Genomic DNA, 20,636 nt, shown 5'->3' with positions numbered 1-20,636 from the left:
GCAGCCCCAGGCCTGCAGCTGACCCAGGACCCCCACAGAGAGCTCCAGGTGGGGTGGGCAGGGGCCCAAATGGTTTAAAACCTCCTTGATTTGAATATATACTGGTTTGGAATTCTGTCTTGCTTTATGAAGAAAATGTTTGCTAATGAAATTAATAGTGTAAACAAGATTTGGGGAGGGCGGGCAGCCAGGGGAGAGGGGTTATTTAAATACACTTCAAACAACACCCTTCTCCAGCATCTAAGCCGCACTATTTGCATACGTAATGATTGTGCTAATTATAGGTGGCCTCATCTGTTAACAAGTCTGCCTGGCTGTGCTACATTGTTGTAATTGCCCAGTCAGAATTCTCTGGCACGCACTAAAGATAACAATAACAATAATAATGGCTATCATTTTTTGATCCATTGCTATGTGCCAGGCATCCTACCAGGCCCTTGACAGTCATCATCTCATTTAATCTTCACAACAGCTCTGTGTCCCAGAGATTCTTATCTCCTGTGTACAGAGGATGAGACTGAAGTACAGAGAGGGTAGGTAAGTTTCCTAGGCTCACACAGCCAAGAGCTACAATGGGGAAAAGATCCAAAGTCTTTTTTTTTTTTTTTTTTTTTTTTTTATAATTTTATTTATTTTTCCCCCCAAAGCCCCAGTAGATAGTTGTATGTCACAGTTGCACACCCTTCTAGTTGCTGTATGTGGGACGCGGCCTCAGCATGGCCGGAGAAGTGGTGCGTCGGTGTGCGCCCGGGATCCGAACCCGGGCCGCCAGCAGCGGAGCGCACGCACTTAACCGCTAAGCCACGGGGCCGGCCCGATACATCCAAAGTCTTGCTAACTCACTCTCTTTCCGCTCTTCCGCACTACTTCTCTGGGGAGACCTGACACATGTGCTCACTTTTTTTTTTTTTGGTGAGAAAGATTCGCCCTGAGCTAACATCCGTTGGCAATCTTCCTCTTTTTTTTTTTTTTTTGTTTTTGCTTGAGGAAGATTAGCCCTGAGCTAACATCTGTGCCAATCTGCCTCTATTTTTTTTGTATGTGGGACACTCCACAGCATGGCTGATGAGTGGAGTAGGTCCGTGCCCAGGATGCGATCCGCGAACCCAAGCTGCCAAAGTGGAACACACGAAACTTGAACCACTCAGCCACAGGGCCAGCCCTCCCATGTGCTCACTTTTTATCTCGGACCTTTCTCTTTCTTATTTGGTCCCTCAGAAACCCCCTATTTGCCAAAGAGGAAGCTGAGACCCTAACAGAGTTGAGGGCAGGGCAGGGGGTGAGCCCTGATTTCTAGGGTACAACCAGTCCCTGCATACCCACCCACCTTCCCACAGTAGAGGGGGAGCAGCCCCTCCTGTGCTCCCCTAAGGTCTTGAGGGGGAGGATATCCCTGCCTTCCCCGCTTGAGGAGGGCTGGGCTTGGCCTCACAGCCAAAGAAAATGATAAAGAAGCAGACAGGTGGGAGGACACCAGCACGTCGTAATTGCTTACGTGCATTGTCATTAAATCGGAGGTTGCACACGGGTGGCTCGTGGCCACATGTACCCACAGGCAGGTTTCATTTGGTCTGAGAGGGTGGAAAGGGTGTTTTTTTTTTTAAATTGTTACCAATGTTTACCCCTAAAACGCTCACTTTCAACATGCACCTGAAAAATCTGGATTTCTGGTTTTTCTTGAAAAACAGATGTGGCAACATTGGGCCTGTATTCCTGCAGGACAACAAATTGGCCTCTGCAGTTCACCCCAGACTCCTCTGCTCCCGGGAAGGCCTTTGAGTTTGCTTAGCCTGCGTTCTTCCCACTGACCCTGGCAGGAGTGGGCGTGAGTGTGTGTGGGGGTAGTGTTCCCATTCTGTAGACGAAGAGCCTGGGGCCTGAGGGGACCAACTGGGCCACTCTACAAAGCTGTTGGTGTGGCCCAGTCGTAAACCTGCATCCTCACCGTCCACCTTGTGTGGTTTTCACTCCACTTCACTGTCTCCCAGCCACGTCCGACCCCCACTGGGCACCAAGGAAAGAAAGAAACCTTTCACAGGCCTAATGACTCAAAAATAACCAACAGTGAGCCCTGGGAACTGTTCCTGTCTCCCCCTCTCCCTTTCCTCCCTCCCTGAGGCCAGAGGGGACCTGGGAAACCTATTCATTTAAACTCAATTATTTTCTTGAAGACAGAACGGAACTGAATTGGGTCAATGGCTATATTTGCTGTGCTCAGCTGTTTCCCCTGCAACACCATCACCCACCGGGCATGTTGCTGGGCTCTGTGCTGCCAGGCTCACCAATTAGAACTCCATATCGGTGGCCATTCCTTGGCAAGCTTGACTTGGGAAGAGAGGAGACCCTCTGCTAACAGGCTGCAGGAGCAGGGTCTGGAATCATGTGGTCCTCACCTCCTGGACCCAGGCTGCAGGTATGGGGCATTTAATGCCCACCTTCAGTCTGCAGTGGAGGTGTTTCTGACTGGAGTTTCTACAGATGAGCAAATCAAGGCCCAGAGAAATTAAGTGCTTGCTAGAAAGGCAGGCCTCAGAGTCAGACATGACTGGGACCTTACTAGCCGTGTTACTTGGAGCAGAGTACTCGACTGCTGTGCGCTTGTCTCCTCATTTCGTAAATGAGGCACGAGAATGTGACACACTACCCGGGGCCGGGCTGTCGTGATGTAAATGGGACACCGTATGCCAGGCGCCTACCCGAGGTTAACCCATCTGTCCACATTCATTCCCTTGCACTGTGCGCCAGGCACAGAGCTTGGTGGGGGACCCAAATCTCAGAAGGAGGCTATGCTGGGATGCCCTCCTCTCTGTGAAACCTTTCCCGATTGGAAATGGGAAAACTGGAAATAGAGTTCCTGCAGTCATGATAGGGCCCCTGTGGGCCAAGCCCTGCACGGGATACTTTCCCAGCTTCCTGTGGGCCCACAGCCGGTAAGTGTGTTGTGTTTGGCACTAACGTCTGTACGCATCCCTCCCCCACTGGACTGCCAGCTTCTTGAAGGTCGAGACCGCATGTCTTGTTCACCTGCGTGTATCCTGGGGTTGCTCCCTTGCTAGCTGTGTGGCCTCGGACTGGATGTTTAACCTTGGTGGGCCTGTCTTCCCATCTGTAAAGTGGGGACAGTGAGGCCTCCCTGAGACATGTCATGGGAGGAGGCTAGTATCAGACACGGCAGCAGCACAGTGCAAGGTGCCTGCAACAGACTCTCAGAAGACACCTGTAGGAAACGACATCAGACGCTTCCTCTCCACTTTCCAACAGGGAATATCTCAGGGCGGGGCTCTGGGGACTCTTGGGAGGGGCTGTACGTGCCCTCTCGTTGCAGGATTGCTGTCTGCTTATGTGGAGAAGAGAGGACAGGTGGCCTATGGGCCTCCCCTCATCTCCTCCATCTTCTCTGCCACAGAGGGTTGGGCCGTCCCCGAGGCCTCGCTGCTCTGGCCCCACGTTCATCTCCAGTTGGCCAGTGGTGACGCTAGAATGAGTTAGGACCTAGCCAGCCACCACTGACCCCCAGCCACCCAGGTTATAGTGCCTGGCATTGGCCCTCCTCTTTGGCAGTGTTGGAAGCTGGAGGTGGAGCAGGATCCCCCCATTGCATCTCCATCGCTGGTCCCAGGGGTTGGAGGGGTGGTTAAGGGGACAGTCACGGGAGGTCTGAATTCTTTGACCTTTCAAGGACTTGGTGAAATTTGGGGGCATGTGCATGAACTCGCACGTTGGGCCTGGTGTAGGTATCCTGTGACAGTTGTGAGGGCAGGGCTGCACTCCGGTGGGGAGGGGGACAGGACTTGGGGACAGGGCAGTAGGTGACCTAGTCAGAGACACAGAAGCTAGGCTCTGGTGGGAGCCCGGTCAGTGGAACTAGAGTCTCTGGGGGCGGGGCTTAGGGATGAGGGGGACCGACCACAAGCTGACCCAGCATACCGTACAATAGGGGCCAGCAGTCACAGGCTCACAAGCTGTACCCGTCCCCTCTCCCTTCCCGTTGAGAGCATTCAGGCCTGGGAACACCATGCTGGGTGTTGCCCAGCCCTTGGCACCGTGACAGCCAAGAAAGAGAAACGCTGACCATGTCTCATTGCTTATTCGAGTAAATTTACTCTATATTTTTCTGAGGAGGTGTCACGTGGGTGGGAATTGACTCCTCCTAAATGCTTTGATGGAAACATTACATTTTTTGAGCAAACGTGTCAACATCACTGTAGGGGAAAAGGTTCCAGGATTCTCTGCCAGCTGAAGTCGTTACCATGAGACACTGGTCAGGGGGCCTGGCAGGTGGGGTGATGCAATCAGGCTAGTGGGAAGGGAGGAGGTATCGAGAGGGGCAGGAGCCTGGCTGGCCTAATGGGAGAAAGGAGGGGGTCTGAGCTGCCAGAGGCCATGGAGCATGTGGGGAGGAGGGAGGGAATTGGGAAGCTGCAGGCTGGCAATTTACATTAACCACCCCGCACATCACAAAACAAGGCGAGTGGGGAGCTCAAGAGGTGGGGACAGAGAACAGAGGCTCTGGAATGGTGAGCACTGGCAGCTCAGACCAGAAAGACAGGCTGGGGCCAGATTGTTGAGGGGCCTGGAATGGCAGCTCCCACCAGTAACTAGCTGTGTGACCGTGGGCAGCTGTTCCAACCTCTCTGTGCTTCACCTTCATTTTAGGAATATGTCACTGTGGATACCCACAGCCTATGGCTCTTTGGAGGATTAAGTGAGATAATGTATGTAAAATACCTAGCACTGGGTCTGGCACATGGCAGGTGCCGGGACACATTTGTTATTTGTTGGTGATGATAAAACTGCACAAGCATAGATGTGCTCACATAAATTAACAGCTGGGGCGCACAGAAACGGCTACCCGGACTTGTGCCTCAGTCTAACACCAAGTTTGTTTCTCGCCTTCAGCGAAGTACAGCAGTGGGCTCTTCAGAAGCCCTTGTCCATGAACCCTGGGGCTGACTCTCCTGTGCAGGGCATCCCTCCCTGCTCGGTCCTGTGCCTGCCTCCATCTCGCAGACTCATCCTGAGACAGTGGGTGACAGCAGCACCTCTCTCTAGCTGAGGCAGTTCTGGGCAGCCCTAAAAGGGCCTTGGTCCTCTGCACAGCCTCTAGAAAGAGGAGAGTGTGGTCACAGGAAAGGTCCTCCCTCCCGGGATGTGAGTATGTCTCTCCCCAAGGGGATGTACAAGCATTGTCTGGAAGTGTTCCTTGATGATCTTGAGGCTGGCTCTCTTGCACCCCAGAAAATGAGAAGCTTCTTGACGGAGGAGGGTTCCAGAGTCCCCCAGAGAGCCTAGCCCAGTTGGTGAGACACCTTCAGATCGGAAAGACGATGAGATGTCTGGGCTCCGAGCTTTTGGAAGACTGATCTGCAGGGTTTGTCTGTCCATCACACATTTATTGAGTCCCAGGACCTGATGAACCAGAGATGAATAGACCCCAAGGAGGGCCTGACAGGGCAGGCAGCAGGACCCGGAGAGGGGGAGGCAGGCTGGGAATTCAGGGAGAGAGGGAGAGAGCTCACTGGTTCCTGTGCCTGGGGACACTGGGAAGGGCTCCCCTGAGGTGGGGATGGTTGAGCTGGGCCTTGAATGGTGAAGGAGAATTGGACATGGGGCAGGAGGGGAGATCAGTGGGAGCAAGGCTGTGGCTGTGAGAAAGGGCAGGGTGTGCAACGGGGAAGAGGAGGGCCTGTGGCTGGAGGGGAGGGTGTAAAGGTGAGGAGTGTGCAGTGGGGGTGGGGCCTAAGGGTTAGGGAGGTCTGGGTCACTTGAGATGCTGGAACCAGGAGCGACTGGATCAGGGCAGCCTCTGAAATCCCCCAGCTGCGCATGGCCAAGGATGGTCACTGTGTACTCACTCCCTACTTTTACATATTATTCAAGATGACTCTGAAAGGAGCTTGCAAGAGGTTATGCAGTTCTCTGCGCTGAGGCTAGAAGGGTATAGAGGAAGCATCTTATGCAAGGTCACACAGCTGACGATTGTAGGAGCCTGACTTGGGACATACATCTTCTGACCCCCAGAAACAGTCTTATTTCTTTTTAGCTTGTGACCCCCTCCTGTGACAGCTGTCATGCGGAGCCAGAGGCCCTGTCATAGGAGCCTATTTTGTTGTAACAAGATATTAGAACTGTGTGGATCAAACAGTGGGGATGGTTTCCTGCCTGGGGGAAATCTGGGAAAGCTTCCAGGAGGAGGCGGTATTAGAATTGGGAAGAGAGACAAGAGGGGACCAGTAATAGGTGCAAATGGTTGTCTGGGCTAAGGTACATCTACTTTCAGATGAAGCTGGGTCAACTTGTGCAAGTAACTAAGCTTCTCTGGACTTGATTTCTTCATCTGTAAAGTGGTCACAATATCTGCCGTACCAGTTTGTTGCCATTATTGAGCTCAAGTGGGCGGCCTGCTAGGGTCCTGCCGCTTGGAAGAGTGCTCAGAGATGGGCTCTGCTCCCTGCTTCCCTGGTGCTGAGGCTGCTCTGGGAGCCAAAGGGACTGCTTCTGCCCCAGGGCTTCTCTGTTACTACAGCCTCACCTCTGCCCTGTTTTGAAGTTTTATTAAGAGGCAGATTGCATAGACCCAGATGAAGCTATGCCCTCGCCTCAGAAGGAAGGGAAGCGCTGTAAGTGCTCCTCTGGCTAGGGGTCCCCTGCGCTTTGGAGGTGTGTGCAGATGCAGATGGAGGGGGCGGGCATTGCTGGATTACCTGTGGTCAGGATCCGCCCCCCCCACCCAGAAGAGGACTGAGCCTAAGCGAGAACACAGCAGGGGGTGGGGTGCAGTACCTCCCGGGTTAGGGGTTGCTGTGCGGCCACAGCTGGACCTCTTCGCCAGCCCTGCGGGTGCCCCAGCAGAGTCCCACCTGCCTGCAGAGTGGGTGCCTGGCAGTCTGGCCCTTGGCAGGAGCTCAGTTTTTGCTCAGGGACTGGAGCAGCCTGAAGCCGCCATGGGCTTGCGATGCCTCTGGATGTAGAAGCCGTGGAGTAGACAGGACCCAGGCAGGGGCCCTATGCTCCCACCCGCCAGTTCATCCCTATTTGTGTGGAGGGACTGGATCCCTAATCCCATTGCACTGGAAAGTTGTGCAGCAGCTACCCTGGTGGAGGCTTCTGGGCCCCAGGCCTCTGCTTGATGAGCCCCTGCGGATGGTGGCTGTGAGGGAAGGAGGTGCGATGCCCCGTGTGTGTAGAGGCTCGATAAGTGGAAGACGTTTCTGTGGGATGGAAAAGGGGATGACCCTAGGCAAAACGTCAGGTTGGCTGGTCGTGCCCTTCCCAGAGCGGTTTGCGTCTGAGTGAGGGCGGTGTGAGCGTGACCAAGGATGCCTCTCCCTGCGGGTGAGGCAGTCTTGGGGCCCAGGGGTCTGACCGGGTCTGTCTGACCCCGTCGCCCTGTCGCATTCACAAACCTGGGCAGCTCACCTGCTCACCCGCTGGCCTCCTCTCTGCCCCTCCGTCCTGCTGGCCCAGCCCAGGACATAGTGCTTTCCTACAGGAGGGGAAACCTGAACCCAGGCCTGTGCCCGGGAGCCCCGTTCTTCCCAGCTAGGGGAACGCCATCTAGTTCCGAGTCTGGCGGGCCGTCGGGAGCCCCGCTTCCCCTCGGCCGGGCATCCCTTCTGCCCGGGTGACCCTGGTAGGCAAGTCCCTGGCCTTGTCTGCACCTCCGTCTGTGTTGGCATTTTAAAATCGTTGAATGGAAGTGTGGGGGAGGGTGTTTGCCCTTGTTGGGGGCGGGGGCGGCGCCGGGCCTCGGCCCCTGCCCGGTGGCCCCCGGCGGCCTGAGCGCAGCAGCAGCCCAGCCCCAGCTCAGAGCCGAGAGCGGTTGCAGCTGGGGGCAGCTGGCCGCAGAATGTCCAGCTGGCCGCTTCCGGCCAGGAGAGCGCACGGGGCGGGGCGGGGCGGGGCGAGCCTGGAATGCTCCAGAGCGGGAGTTGCGGGAGCCGGGTAGGGGAGAGCTTGTTTTGGCGCGCCCCCAAGTCTTTCGGGTACCCCCGCTCCCACTAACACAGCTTGGCTGGCCCGTCTCAGACCAGCCAGAAAGATAGGTTTATTCATTCCAGACATCTGTTAGCGCCTACTTTGTGCCTGGCTGACCAGGGTCAGCAGGCCCCTGTTCTCGTGTGAACCTGACATTCTCGTTGTGGGGAAAGAGCCTGGCCAGACTAGAGGATTTCAGATCAGTGCTAAGAGGAAGGTGAAGCAGGGTGATAACTTGGGGGCGGGGGTGGAAGTTGCTCCCTTAGCCAGAGTGGTAGCAATGGCCTCTTCTAGGAAGCCACATTTGATCTGAGACCAGAATGAGGAAAAACCAGCCTTGCCTGGAGCTACAGCCAGCAGAGGAATTGGCAAGTGCAAAGGCCCGGAGGCGGGACTCCGGCCAGCATATAACCCTGGGTGGGGTCAGCACTTTAGGGAGGAGCCTGGAAGGGACCTCCCTGGGGCTCTTCCAACTTCCCTGACCCAGAGTCGCATGCCCCAGGCCCGCACCCTGCCCAGGTGCCCCAGGAGGGAGACCTGCCGTGGCTGGAAGCGAGTGTTTGTTTTCAGGCGTCCTTCAAGACTTCTTGGCCCTGGAGGTTGTGCCATGTGGTTACCTGTTTGGAAGACTGTAATTTTCCACTTGTTCCCAGGAGGACCCGGAAATCTCTAGATGTTGTCACCACTGTGTTTTTTTAAGTCATTTTTGAAATTTCAACTTGGAAGACAGATTTGGCGTGTGCTTTGTGGGAAGGGGAAGCCCGCCCAGGCATACTTCTTAGATGCCGGCCGGGGCTGAGAGGTCCCCTGATCTGGCCAGGAGAGGCACCTGGGTGGATGCCATCCTCGGGAATGGGCCTCTGTGGCCTTGGACTCCTCAGTGACAACCTAGGCAGTATCCTGGGCCGGGCTGGAGGAGCTGTTCTGTGGAGACCTGGCCATCCTCACAAGCCGGATCTGGCTCCCTGGTGCCTGGTGCCCAGACCCAGGTCAGTCAAGAAGCTTGCGCTCCAGTCACCAAGGTCTGTGGGTGGTTCTGTGGGGGGAAGGGGACTCAGGAAACTTCCTCCCAGGTGGGTGGGCAGGCCTCGAATGGGAGTAGGTCAGAGCTGGAGGGCGTGGGGCTGTTTCTCCAAGGAGGCCAAGCCTGGGCCCCACTCGCCCTTGCAGCAGGGCAGTCCCACCAGGGCCTCCTTGGTGTGCTGCCTCAGTCAACAGGTCGCCCGGGCCCCTCTGAGCAGCTCAGCCCTCAGGCTGGCTCCGGGGACTGAATGGGAGACGCCCCCAGGGGCTTAGGAGGATGAGTGAAGGTGGAGGCTGGGGTTGCAGGGAATCCAGCCCTGTCCTCCAGGAGCTTCAAGTCATGGGAGGGTGGTGGAGAGAAGCCCATGAACGCAGGGCTGAACAGAACGAAGCAAGCAAGGCTGTGGGGCACCTGAAAGGTGGTCTAGGTCCAGGGTCCTGGCAGGGTGGGCAAAGTGGGCTGTAAGGAGGCAGCTTTGACCTCCGGCTGCGGAGCCGGTGAGGGTCCTCAGGCTGCTGTTCCCTTAGCCGGGGGCTCCCAGCGCAGGTGAGCAGAAGGGCAGAGCTGCTGGCGCTCCCAGCCGCTGCCTCTTGGAGACAGATTTAATAATCCTAGCCTGTTCTGGTGGTTAGTATTGCAGGAGAGAAGCTTTACTCCTAAAACTTGTATTGATCCAGACACTAATAAAAAGTAAAGACTTTTTTGGAGCAAGGTTTTTTTCTTTTTTCCAACTAGAATAAAGAACATCAGAGCCCTGAAACACAAATTTGTTTTCCTCTCTCTCCCTAGATTGGGGGTGGGGCGTGGTAGGGGATTGCCCTTGTTCAGACTTCACCTTTTCAGGCAGCCTTCCCTGACTGTGCTGGCCGTCAGTCATCCCTCTGCTCTCCAGCAGTTAACCACAGCTGCCACTCGTGCATCCAGCCTGTCCCTCCGAAAGGCTGAGGCGTTACAGTGAGAGGCATTGGCCGAAGCAGGCAGCCAGGGCTCGACTCTTGACTCTTGTTTCGTTCTGGGTTTGGTTCTTTTGCTGCCCTGTTTTTTGTTTTTGCATTTTTATTTCATAAATACTGAGCTCTTACATGGTGCCAGACCCTCCCTTAAGACGCAGAAATACGACAGAGCCCTTGGCCCTACAGAGCTTACCTTCCAGCAGGAGAGACAGATAATCGTAAATGAGTGGAGAAACAGATAAGTAATTCCACATTGGGTGAAATTCCCCTACTGAAACGTTAAGTCAGGGCTTCTCGTCTGCTTTGTTCAGCACCTGGATTCCCAGGGCCTAAAATAGTGCCTGGCACATAGTTTGCACTTAATAAACATTTGCTGGCTGAATGAGCAAGATGCTGTGAAGGAAACAAGCCAAGTGTTTCAGTGGGGAGTAATGGGGGTGGGGAGGACTGAGTTCTAAAAGACAGCAGAAGCCGCCTTTCGGAGATGGGGGTGGAGCGAGAGCTCCCGCTGAGGGAGCAGCAGGTACAAAGTCCCCAAGGCGGGAAAGCGAGGCTTCAGGGGGGTGGGGGCTGCTGGATGAGGTCAGAGGGTAGGCCGGCCACTCCTGCCGACTTCCTCACCTGGGGAGGAGTTTGGATTTATTCGGAGTGCTGGAGGGAGTAATTGAAGGGTTTCTAGCCGATTTGCATTTCTAAAGGGCCCCTCTGACTCCCTGGTAGGGAGTAGGGGAGCGGGGTCAGGCCGCCAGGGCAGGTGGCGAGGAGTGGACGGGGGTGAGAGATTTTGGAGGAGAGAGCAGTAGGATTTGCTGATGGAGTGGATTCTGAAGGCAGGGGAAGGGAGGGGTCCTGGCTTGGACGCTCCTGGCTTTCGCCACTGAGACGGAGCTCCAGTTGGGGCATTTCAGTCAGGCTGGAGGTTCTGTGAGGCCTCCAGGAGACATCAGGCCAGCCTTTAGATATGTGACTGTGGAGCTCAGAGGCGGGAGGGCTGGAGTCTTGAACACACTGGAGTGGATGAAATCACCCAAGGGAAGTTATCCTGAAGAGTGCCTCCAAGTCAGAGCCTGAGAAACTCCAGCACCTGGAGGAGAGAGGGTGAGGTACCAGAAAAGAAGAGGAGAGCAGTGGCCTGTGAGGGAGGGGGAACGCCCGAGAGTGGGGGGCCTGCGTTTCAGGGAGGGAGCCAGCTGTCTGTCGAGTGAGGAGAGGACAGAAACGGTGGTTGGCTTTGGCCCCCTGGAGGCCCTTAGGGCCCTTGAGGAGAACCGCTGGGGTCAGGACAGGTGTGTTGAATAGAAAGAGGTGACTAGAAGAGGAGGCAGCAGTGTCAGGGACGCGCAGGGAGAACTGGCCAGTCTGGGAAGCTGAGGAGGGTCACGTGAGGGGCTCAGTTGTTCTCGTCTCCGGTGGCTCACTTACCAGCGGCTCACCCAGTGGGTCTCGCCTTGGGCTTGCATCAGGATCCTCTGAGCAGAACCCCCCGAGATTCTGATTTGGAGGGCTAGGGTGGGCTCCCCAAATTGAGCTCTAACAGCTCTCTGAGCTCTTACCTGCCCTATCGTGTTTCACTCTTTCTAGCTCATGTGGAGTCTCCTGACCCTATCCGCCCCCTCTCCCTGCCCCATCTCTCTCTGGGTTCAAGGCCCCTAAAGAAGAGCCTGTGGAGCTGGGCTCATTTACACTACTGGCTTTGCTCTGGAAGGCTCCTTTGTGTGTTTGGCTTCCAGAGAAGTTTGAGGTCTTTTTCAGGATATTTTGGTGGCCAGGACCTTGAGCTCTCCCAAGGCTAGGCTGGCTGTGGGGGGAGTTTAGAATGTGTTTGGCTTGGGGGGACAGTGTAGGGTTGGGGACAACCTGAGATCTGCTGATCCCTAGGTGGGTTCTCAATATCTGTTGAATGAATGACTCTCAGATATTTGAGTCTTTGGGCTCCCAGGTAGTTTGTTAAAGGCTTTCTCTGCATGTGGTTGGCCAGCGTCTTTAAATGTTATCTGTAGCAGATAGTGTGTTATTTCCTCATGTTACACAGGAAGAAACTGAGGCTCAGAAAAGTGAAAGGACTTGCCCAGAGTTCCACAGTTGCTGAGTAACCCAACCAGAATTGCTGGACAGGTCTGCAAACCCCCAATCAGGCCACCCCTCACTGACCACTTAACCCCGTGGCTCTCCCACTGCCCCTCAGGAATGGTGGCCATGTGTCTGCCGGAGCCACAGGGCATTTCTCCTGCCTCCTAACCACCTGTTTGCTCTGGGGCTCCACACCCCCTCCCCTCCCTCAGCACGCACACCAGTTGCTTGCTTTAGGCTCCAGGGAGATAGAATGAGGCAGGCCTTGAACCTGGTCAAGGCTTGGGGGCTCTTGGGGCCAAGGGAGCCCCCAGCTTCTGGGAGGCTGTTTGTGCAGCAGGTGTGGGGTGGCTTGTATGGCTGCTGCAGAACCCCCCACGGGAAAGCGAGCTCCGCTGCAGCACCGCCCATGGGAGACACCTGAGGAGGAGAGGGCCTGCCCGCTCACCGGGGAGTGGGGAGACGAGACCCAGAGCAGCCGGTGTGGGGCTGGGCTCCACCTGGAGAGATGGCCCCTTATGCTGCCTCCCGACAGGCCATGTGGCTTTGCACCCTTGAGTCCCTCCCTTACCCAGCTGACCCCAGTTAGCCTGAGGGCAGAGTGGAGGCAGGTTGTTTGCAGGATTCAGAGGATTTGGACCACAACCCAGCCTTCCTCAGTCTTGATGGCCTTCTGGCCTGGCTCCTTCTGGGGCAGGGAGTGCATCTGGGAGGTGCTAGAGGATGGTCCTGCCTGGTAGTCACTGAGGGTCTCAATTGGACCCCCTCTTTTTTACAGAAAGAAACTGAGGCCCAGAGAAAGAAGTGATTTGCCTAGGGTCACTACCCCGGATGCTAGTTTCCTGCTGTGTGCCTCCTAGCATATCATGGGCAGCCTCCTTCACTCTAGCTAATCTGGCTGGCCTTTATTAAGTGCTCACTCTGAGCCAGGCTTTGTTCTGTAACTCATTGACACCTCACAGCAGCCCTGTGAGGCTAAGTACTATCATTATTATTGCCCATTTTACAGAGGGGGAAACAGAGAGGCCTGGAGAGGTGACTTAACTTGTCCAAGAACACACAGGTTGCAAGTGGCCCAGCCCAGATTTGAACTTGGACAGTCTGGCTTCAGAGCCCATGTTCTTAAGCACCAGGCTACACAGCTTTAAGCTCCTTTGACTGCCAGGCTCCATAGAAACAGAAGGAGGATGGTAAACCCTTGAATGACCCAGCCCCCAGAGTTAGGCCCGAGGACTCCGCCTGGCCTTGCCCTTTCTGATGGAGGATAGCCGTACAGCACCTGTTACGTGCCCAGCCACTCCAGGAGCCAGGAAATGGCCCACCTTTTTTGGACGGCTTGCTAGACCAGGTTCTGAGGCCCAGGTGGTCAAGTCTCTTCTTTCTTCTCTCCTGCCCACTCCTAATCTAGCAGCTCGGCAGGCCCCGCCTACCCTTGGAGCCTCAGGGCCCCAGGAGAGCCCCCATCCCTGCAGCCCTTCCATTCCTGTGGACAGTGGAAGACCTTGGCCAGCTTGCCTGAGCCCTGGGCTTGGAATGATGGCTCCCCTCGCCTGCCCCAGCCCCCCTCACTTGCCCCCTCCTCTGGCCATACAGCCTGTCCAGGAAGGGTTGAGGGCCTGGGTGTCAAGTGCCCCACCCCTGCAAGGCTGCAGACCTGCTTCTTCTCCCCGCTCATCCTCCTCTTCCCTCCTTTTCCCATGCCTCAGCTTTACCCAGCGTCTGTCTGTCAGTCCCCTTTCGTATTGTCAGGTCACGATTTCCAGTCTTCTCATCTGTAAGAAGCGGGAAGGAACAGAACCTCTCACAGGGTTTTGAGTCTCAGGCTGAAAGCCCAGTGGTTGGGCATCTGCAACAAATGATTCCTTATCCTCACGCCCTACATTTTCCCCATGAAGGAAGGATGCTGTGGATGTGTAACAGGTGGGTGTCTGGGCGGGAGCAGGCAGAAGGAAGAATCTTGGCTTTGGCGGCTTCACGTGGGCGTGCCCTGGCCTTGCTGCAGGCTTGTGTGCAGTCCTGGGTGCGTTGGGAGCCTCTGCCCGCAGCTTCCTTGCCTGTGAGACGGGGTCAAGGTGCTGCCTGTCCTGTGGAGTGGTTGTGAGGAATAATGAGACGGTGCTGGGCAGCGTGAGCGCCGTGCCCGGCACATAGTGCTTAAAACGGCTGCCGTTCCTGCTCTTGCTCTGGAGATGCAGCCTCATTGTTTGGGGTTCTTTGGGACCTTCGAGTGAAATGTGGATTTTTACTGTTCTGCATTTTGTCTAAAGTCTTCCTTAGAAGTCCAAGGCCTCCAATCTGATCATGACTTTTGGGGGATGTGTTTGGTTTTTTGCTGTCTTATTTCCTGTACAGAAAAAGAGATCTGTGCCTTTAAGTCCCCAGCAGCCCCGAGTGGGACACTGGCCCTTTAAAAGCACATTACAAAGAGTTGGAACTTAGCCTTTGTTTAACTAGCCGTGATTAGTCCCCGTGGCCAGGGCCGCAGTGGTATGTCTAGGACCAGAGTGGAGTGGGGACAGCGGGCAACAGGGTGGCTAGTCTGGCCCCTCGGTTTCCCAGCCTGGTGAGCCTGGTGGCCGCGCTGTGGGATGGTGAGTGGCCTGAGTGACCTGAAGGGAGGTTGGAATGAGGGAGGCTGGGAAGGAGGGAGGCTGCAGGGCCGCCGACCAGCCTCCTGGGCCCAGGGAGACCTCAGTGGGATGGGGGGGAGTGCCGGTCAGAGGGGCTGTCACAGCTGCCCAGCCTTGGGAGGGGCTCAGGAGTTCCCCAGGGACCCTGTGTCTGCTCCTCTGCAGACATCCACAGCCCGCCCAGAATGTGGAAGCAATTAGGATAGCCCCGCCGAAAAAGGAGAAACCGAGAAGTGTTGTTGCTGTTTCTATTTTTTAAAAAGAAAGGAAATCAGTGTCAGTCACTCCTTTCTGCAAGCCAGCCCCCATGGCCCCTCTGGCCTGCTCCTCTGATGACCGGGAAATGCTGGGAACTGCTGGGAAGTTTCTGAGCTGAGGAGCTTGGCCTTTGCTCGGAGTCGCCGAACCCTGAGCTGGGCTGGGTGGGGCTGTGCGGGGCTTTGGGGGCTGTGTCATCTCTGGCCCAGCGCCCCCAGCCCCACCCCCAGCAGGACTCCTTTCTTCCCTCCCTCTCCCTCCCTGTGTCATTCCTGATCCGTCGGCCGGCAGGCTGAGGTGGTAAAAGACCAGGAAGGCTGTGTCTGGGCCTGGAGTGTGTTTTGCTCAAGCTTAAACATTTGAAACAGTTGTCAGGAGCCAGGTCACTCTTTTATGGCAGTGATTACTGGGGAAGTCAGGGATTTGGCTTGGTACAGCCGAGTCTCCACGTCCCTTGGTCCTAACCCCCTTCACTACCACTGCTGTGGGGGGGCTGGCGATGGATCGGACTCGGGCTGGCTAGAGGTCCTTCCCACCATGTTCCAGATGGGACATGATCTGCCCAGCGTCACACAGAGGAAGGAGACAGAAACTGGGCTCAGTACACTTCTGGTGACCCAGGATACCTGTAAGTTACTTGAAAGTGGATACATTTGATCACGTGACTTCTGTAGGTTTGGTGAAAGCCTAAGGCATTGACAGACAGTGCAGAGCGTTTGGAGTTGGAGCCCAGATTCCAGGCCTCCAGCCCTGCCCTGGTGCCTGTGGACTGTGACCTTGGGCAAGCTGCTGGACCTCTCTGAGCCTCTGCTTCCTGGTGTACTCGGGGTGGGTGCATTGGGGCAAACCCTGGAGGGAGCTGTCAGTTCTGCTGGGGCAGGCATCATGGAGGTGGTGATCTTTGAGCCGGACATTGATGGATAAGGGGGACTTGGCTGCTAGGAGTGTTCTGAGCGGAGGTGGGCAGCCCCGTGTGACTGGCTCTGGACGGGGCTGAGCAGGCCTGTGCTGCTGGGTTGGGACGTACCTTAGAAGCTGTATTTAAAGTGTGTGGCTTTATTGGTTGGAATCCCTTGGGCCACGTGGCAAATGACAGGCCTAGCTTATCCTAGAGTCAGCCATAGTGGGGTGGGAAAAGAGGGTGGGCTCTTGGAGTCTGTCACACTGTCTGGGCCTTAGGAAGCCCTTGGAGGTCTGGGTGCCTCAGTTTCCTTAACTGTAGTTGGGCGGCTGGGCTGCGTGAGGGTCAGAGCCGTGGGTCCACTAAATGCAGAGCCAGTGCCTGCCTCGTGCACTTCCCAGGTGCATGGGCGCGCAGCGATGTGTGAGGCAGGTCCCGGAGAGCCGCAGATGTCGCTGAGGCATGGTCCCCAGGAGCAGGAGGAAGTCAGCAGCCACACCGCAGTCTTCTCTGACTTCGTTTCTCTGAGTTTCTGCCTTTGCTGGTGTTCTGAGAGCTGTGGCTTGCTGGCAACCACCCTTTCCTGCTGTTTTGCTGCTTTTGAACCTTCCTGGCTGTCTCCGCTAGTTACAGTCTGGGAAGCAGAGCACTGATGCCCCGCAGGGACTCCCACACTCCGGGCTTTGGGAGGAATGGGGAGGCGGGCCCCAAGGCCCTCGGCTCAGCCTGACATCAGGTGCTCAGTAACTGTACTGAGGTGCAGGATTAACTCAGCCCGTAACAGACCTCCAGCAGGCTCTGGCAGGAGGTCGGGGCAGCCCATTTGTCAGGCGAGGAAGCCAAGGTGCAGGAGAGGCCAACCCTGAGGTCTGTGCTCCCTCGGCCAAGCGCCCCTTCTCCTTCCCATCTTTGCTTCTTGTCTGCCTGAGGCCACAAAGCCCGTCTGTCCCCAGTGGTGGCTGGAGTTGAAGAGACAGCAGGGCTGGAGGTGAGCATCGGCGCTGGAACCTAGGGTGCCAGCGATTGTTCCCAGATGTGTCCATCTCTCCTTAAATGGGGACTTTGAGGTGCCTACTTAAAATGGCAGCACGCTGCAGCCTGTTCTTGGGGTTAGTGGGTGGAGTGGCTTGGGTTCTTGGGTCAGTTGGCAGAGAGGCCTATTGAGAGCCCACGTGCGGGGAGGGCTGGGAGGCTTTGCTTCCTGGGCGGGGTGAGAGGCACCTTGGGAATGTCAGTGGGCCCAGGAGAAGCCAGGAGCCTCCAGAGAAGTGCTGCCGGGGCAGAAGGGACAGAATGCCCGGGAGAGGCCGAGAGGGCTGGTCAGAGGGCTCGCTGCATGTCAGGTTACCCCTGTAGCACCAAAGGCTGTGTCGTCCCCATTTTCAGATGAGAAAACAGACATACAAGTCAATTAATTTGACCAAAGTCACGGGGCTTTATTACATGTGTTCGTTTTTAAGGAAGGAGGCCTTACCACATTCGACCAGTCATCAACCAGTATGGCACCAGGAGCTCTGTGGACAAGTGATTGGTACTTGGTTGAGGCAGGAAGCCTGGTGACCAGGGATGGGGGAAGGACATTTCCCAGATCACCTCGTCATCCTAACATGAACGGCCTGCACCGCACTAGAAGGCCACATGGCGTGGCGCCCGGGTCTTGGGTAGAGGAGATGAAAGGGAAGAAGATGCTGCCTCTGCCCCCACTCTCACATTCTATGGGGGGGGGGGGGGCTGGCTGAGCCTAGAAGGGCTTCCTGGAGGTGGAGAGCTGGGAGAAATTAGATAGGCCAGAGGGGAAGTGGCTTCCTTGGGGAGTAGAAGCCCTTGGTTTTCAGCGCATTTTTCTTATTTCATCATCTTTCCCCACTTGGGTCATGAGTCCCCAGGGCCTGCAGCAGCTGTTGGAGATGTTTATGGTCCTGGGTAAGGGTGGGGGAACCAGTCAGAAACCAGTCCCACACTCGGCGGTGGGATCTCTGGGACCAAGGGGATGCATGGTGTGTTCACAGTATGAGGAGGAGACAGGCACAGACTGAGCTCACAGGGAGGGGACACCCCGGCCAGGGCCTTGAACCGGCTCAGGAGTTGTCTGAGTGGAGAGGCTGGGGAAGGGCAGTTGGGCAGAGGGCCAGTCAGGGTTGTGGCAGACGAGGCTGGGGCCAGAGCCCTGGATGCTATGTTCCTGGGGCTGGGAGGCTTAGGGTTTGGGGGTGTCACCCTCCCTAATCTTGCTCAGCGGCCAGGCCAGGTGTGGCGGTTTCTCCTGGGGACCAGGGAGGGGGCGAAGAGCTGTCCCCACTCAGAAGCAAGAGGGACACTTAGCCCTCAACTCACTTTCGATTTGCCCAAATCTCATCCTATTCAATGAGTATTCCTCAGGTTCTCGTCTGTTAAAATTCAGGGCACTTCGCTGTTCCACTGAGGTTTATGAATGTTTAAAAACTGCTTTGCGGTCCCCAAAGTAATTTGACAAGTCTGACAGCTATTGATTAAAAACCTGAAATTATTCAGGCTGCAGGGTGACTTGGGGGATTAGATGGAAAGTTTTTTGTTTCTTCTCTCTCTGTGTGTCCCTTGCCCCCCGCCCCAAAAAAGAAATAAGATGTGGAGAGGTAAATGTGTTCCCAGGTGTTTTCTGAAAACTCCATTAGGCTGCACAGTTATACTGGAAAGGGTAGGGAGGGGGTTTGGTCAGGATGCTGAGGGTGACTCTCCTGTTCCGGGCCCAGAACCAGCACCCCTACGTACCTGGTCCTCCCCAAGCCTTGTGGCCCAAGTCGCCAGCAGGCAGCAGTGAGGTGTCACTGTGACGATGTTACAGGTGGTAGTGGCAGTAGGAATAGTCCTGGTAGTTAGTATGGGATCCCTTATGTTGAGAGGGAGTTGACGTGTTGGGGTTTTGTGGCGCTCTCTGAAGTAGCTCAGCAGGTGAGGGAACAGCAGCCTAGAAAGAGGAGGGAGTGTGTTCATGGTCAGGCAGCTTGTCTGTGGGTCCAAGGGAAGAGGGGTGGGCCCAGGGTCACAGGCAGATTAAGAGTAGACCTGGGCAGGAGTCCAGGACTCCCTGGCCGGGCTCTTCCTCTCCCTCTTGGTGAGAGGGATGGGCCCTGCTGGAGCACTGGGCTGACTGGATGCTGGGCCTCCAGGCCTGGCCAGCAAGAGGGAGGCACTAGGACTGTCCAACAGAGGGTGACCAGGATCCCAGCTTTCACTCCCGGACCCTGTGACCTGGCCAAGCTACTCGTCTTTCCAAGCCTCAGTTTCCCCTAGTGTCCTAAAGCTTCCTTCCTCCAACCCTTTGGATTAACTGGAGTGTGTCCAGGGAAGGTCGTCCCATGATTTCAGGCTCATTGGGCCTGTTTGAGTTCCTGCTCCCACCTCTCCGCTGGGGTGATGCCTTTGGTGCAGGGCTGTTGGAAGAAGGCCGTGCGATGATGTGCGTACCTCGGTAAGAACACCTGTCACACAGCTGGGCACGAGTAGGTGCTTAGTAAGTGGCTGTTAAGTCCAGGCTGCCACAGTGTCGCTCATTCAGTCAGCATACGTGGGGCACCTCCTGGGAGCCAGGCCTCGGGCTGCGCTGTAGCCCTGGCATGTGATGAGCTGCGCTGTCCTCCTGTCTTGGTTGCCCGCGTGTGGAGCCTCCTTTGCCAGCTCAGCCCTGCAGTGTCGAGGAGAAGCACAGGCTCCCAGGGGCAGGGTGAGGGCAGGAGACTAGGCTCCTCCCAGCCCGAGGCTCAGTATGTGCATGAGGACGGGGTCATGGTGGTTCCAGTGACTGCTAGGACCTTGGACTGAGAGAACCATGCCTCCAGGCCCTGTCATCCCAGGAAGCCTTCCCAGGCGCAGCGGCCAGCTTCCCTGCCTTTTAAGGACAGGCTCTGTCTCCCCAGGGCCCTGGGGCCACTGGGCGGCTGCATTCTTTTCCCCTCTCCTGGGACTCCAGCTGGGCCAGGAGCAGGCGCTGGCCTTCTCAGCAGCTGGTTCCCAGGCCAGCAGGGCAAGGCTGGGCCTGGGGAGAGAGGGCTCTGCTGGATGTCCTGGGGGGGTGCTGCCCTGTTTGTGTCCTGCAGCTCGATTCCCAGGAGGTCGGCGCCCTCACCCTGCCTGTGCTCCAGGACCCGCTCCTTCCACCGGGGCAGAGATTTCCAGCACAGCTCCTTGGACCTGCCTGGGTGTGATGGGCAGAAGCATGGTTGGCATGTTCTGACCTGACTCCAGAGTCCGCAGGTCCTGTCAGCCCTCGGGTGGGCACCTCCTCCATGGAGGCCAGCTTTGTCCAGGATTTCTACCTCTCGTAGGCCTGGTTTAGCTGGGCAGTGGCATGGGACCACACAGGCATGTGAGTGGGGGATTGGGTCGGGGGACTTCGTGCCCGGGAGTCACAGACAGAGGGGCTAAAGTGGCCCCCTCAGCAGGGTCTACTGCCCACCCCCTAGTCATGCTCTTCTCTCTTCCTTTCACTTCAGGAAATTAAGGGGCTTTTTTTTGAGGCACCCCGGAGCATTTGGGTAGATGTAGTTTGTCCTCGTGTTGTGGATGGGGAAAACTGAGGCATGGAGAAAGTAAGGGATGTGAGTGGTCAGAGGAAAGGAACAGAATGTCCTAGGGAGTCCCGAGTGTTGGGAGAGTCACCTGCGCTAGAAACATCAGCCTTGATAACAGCATGCACGTCCTCCATCATCCTGGTTCATGGCTGTACCCCTGCTCCTGCGGTGGGGTCTGCCATGAGGCGGGTGAATAGAACAGACGAAAGAGGCCTGGACTGTCCCGAGTGACTGATGTCATCGCTGGCGTGTACGCTCCTCTCCTGAGCATCTCAC

The 20,636-nt window shown here is 56.3% G+C and overlaps 1 protein-coding gene across 13 annotated transcripts in view; it reads left to right on the top strand.

The window, feature by feature from the left end:
• The window catches only part of DAB2IP (DAB2 interacting protein), a 169,612-nt gene that overhangs the window by 114,017 nt on the left and 34,959 nt on the right, over positions 1 to 20,636 (top strand). The window contains exon 1 of one of the 13 annotated variants that reach the window (XM_087419164.1): positions 8,485 to 8,966. The exons of 9 other annotated variants lie outside the window; for them this stretch is intronic. In XM_087419164.1, the coding sequence (XP_087275290.1) occupies positions 8,815 to 8,966 (152 nt within the window). In that variant the 5' untranslated portion in view covers positions 8,485 to 8,814. Of the gene's footprint in view, positions 1 to 8,484; positions 9,000 to 13,652; positions 13,945 to 14,242; positions 14,616 to 20,636 lie in introns of those variants that run through there. 3 more of the 13 variants (XM_014782114.2, XM_087419165.1, XM_014782116.2) reach the window with 3 other exon arrangements.

Source organism: Ceratotherium simum, chromosome 29 (genome assembly GCF_057802395.1).
Source record: "Ceratotherium simum simum isolate JZ-2026a chromosome 29, ASM5780239v1, whole genome shotgun sequence".
Lineage (NCBI taxonomy): Eukaryota > Metazoa > Chordata > Mammalia > Perissodactyla > Rhinocerotidae > Ceratotherium > Ceratotherium simum.
This window is presented reverse-complemented; position numbering and strand designations above follow the sequence as displayed.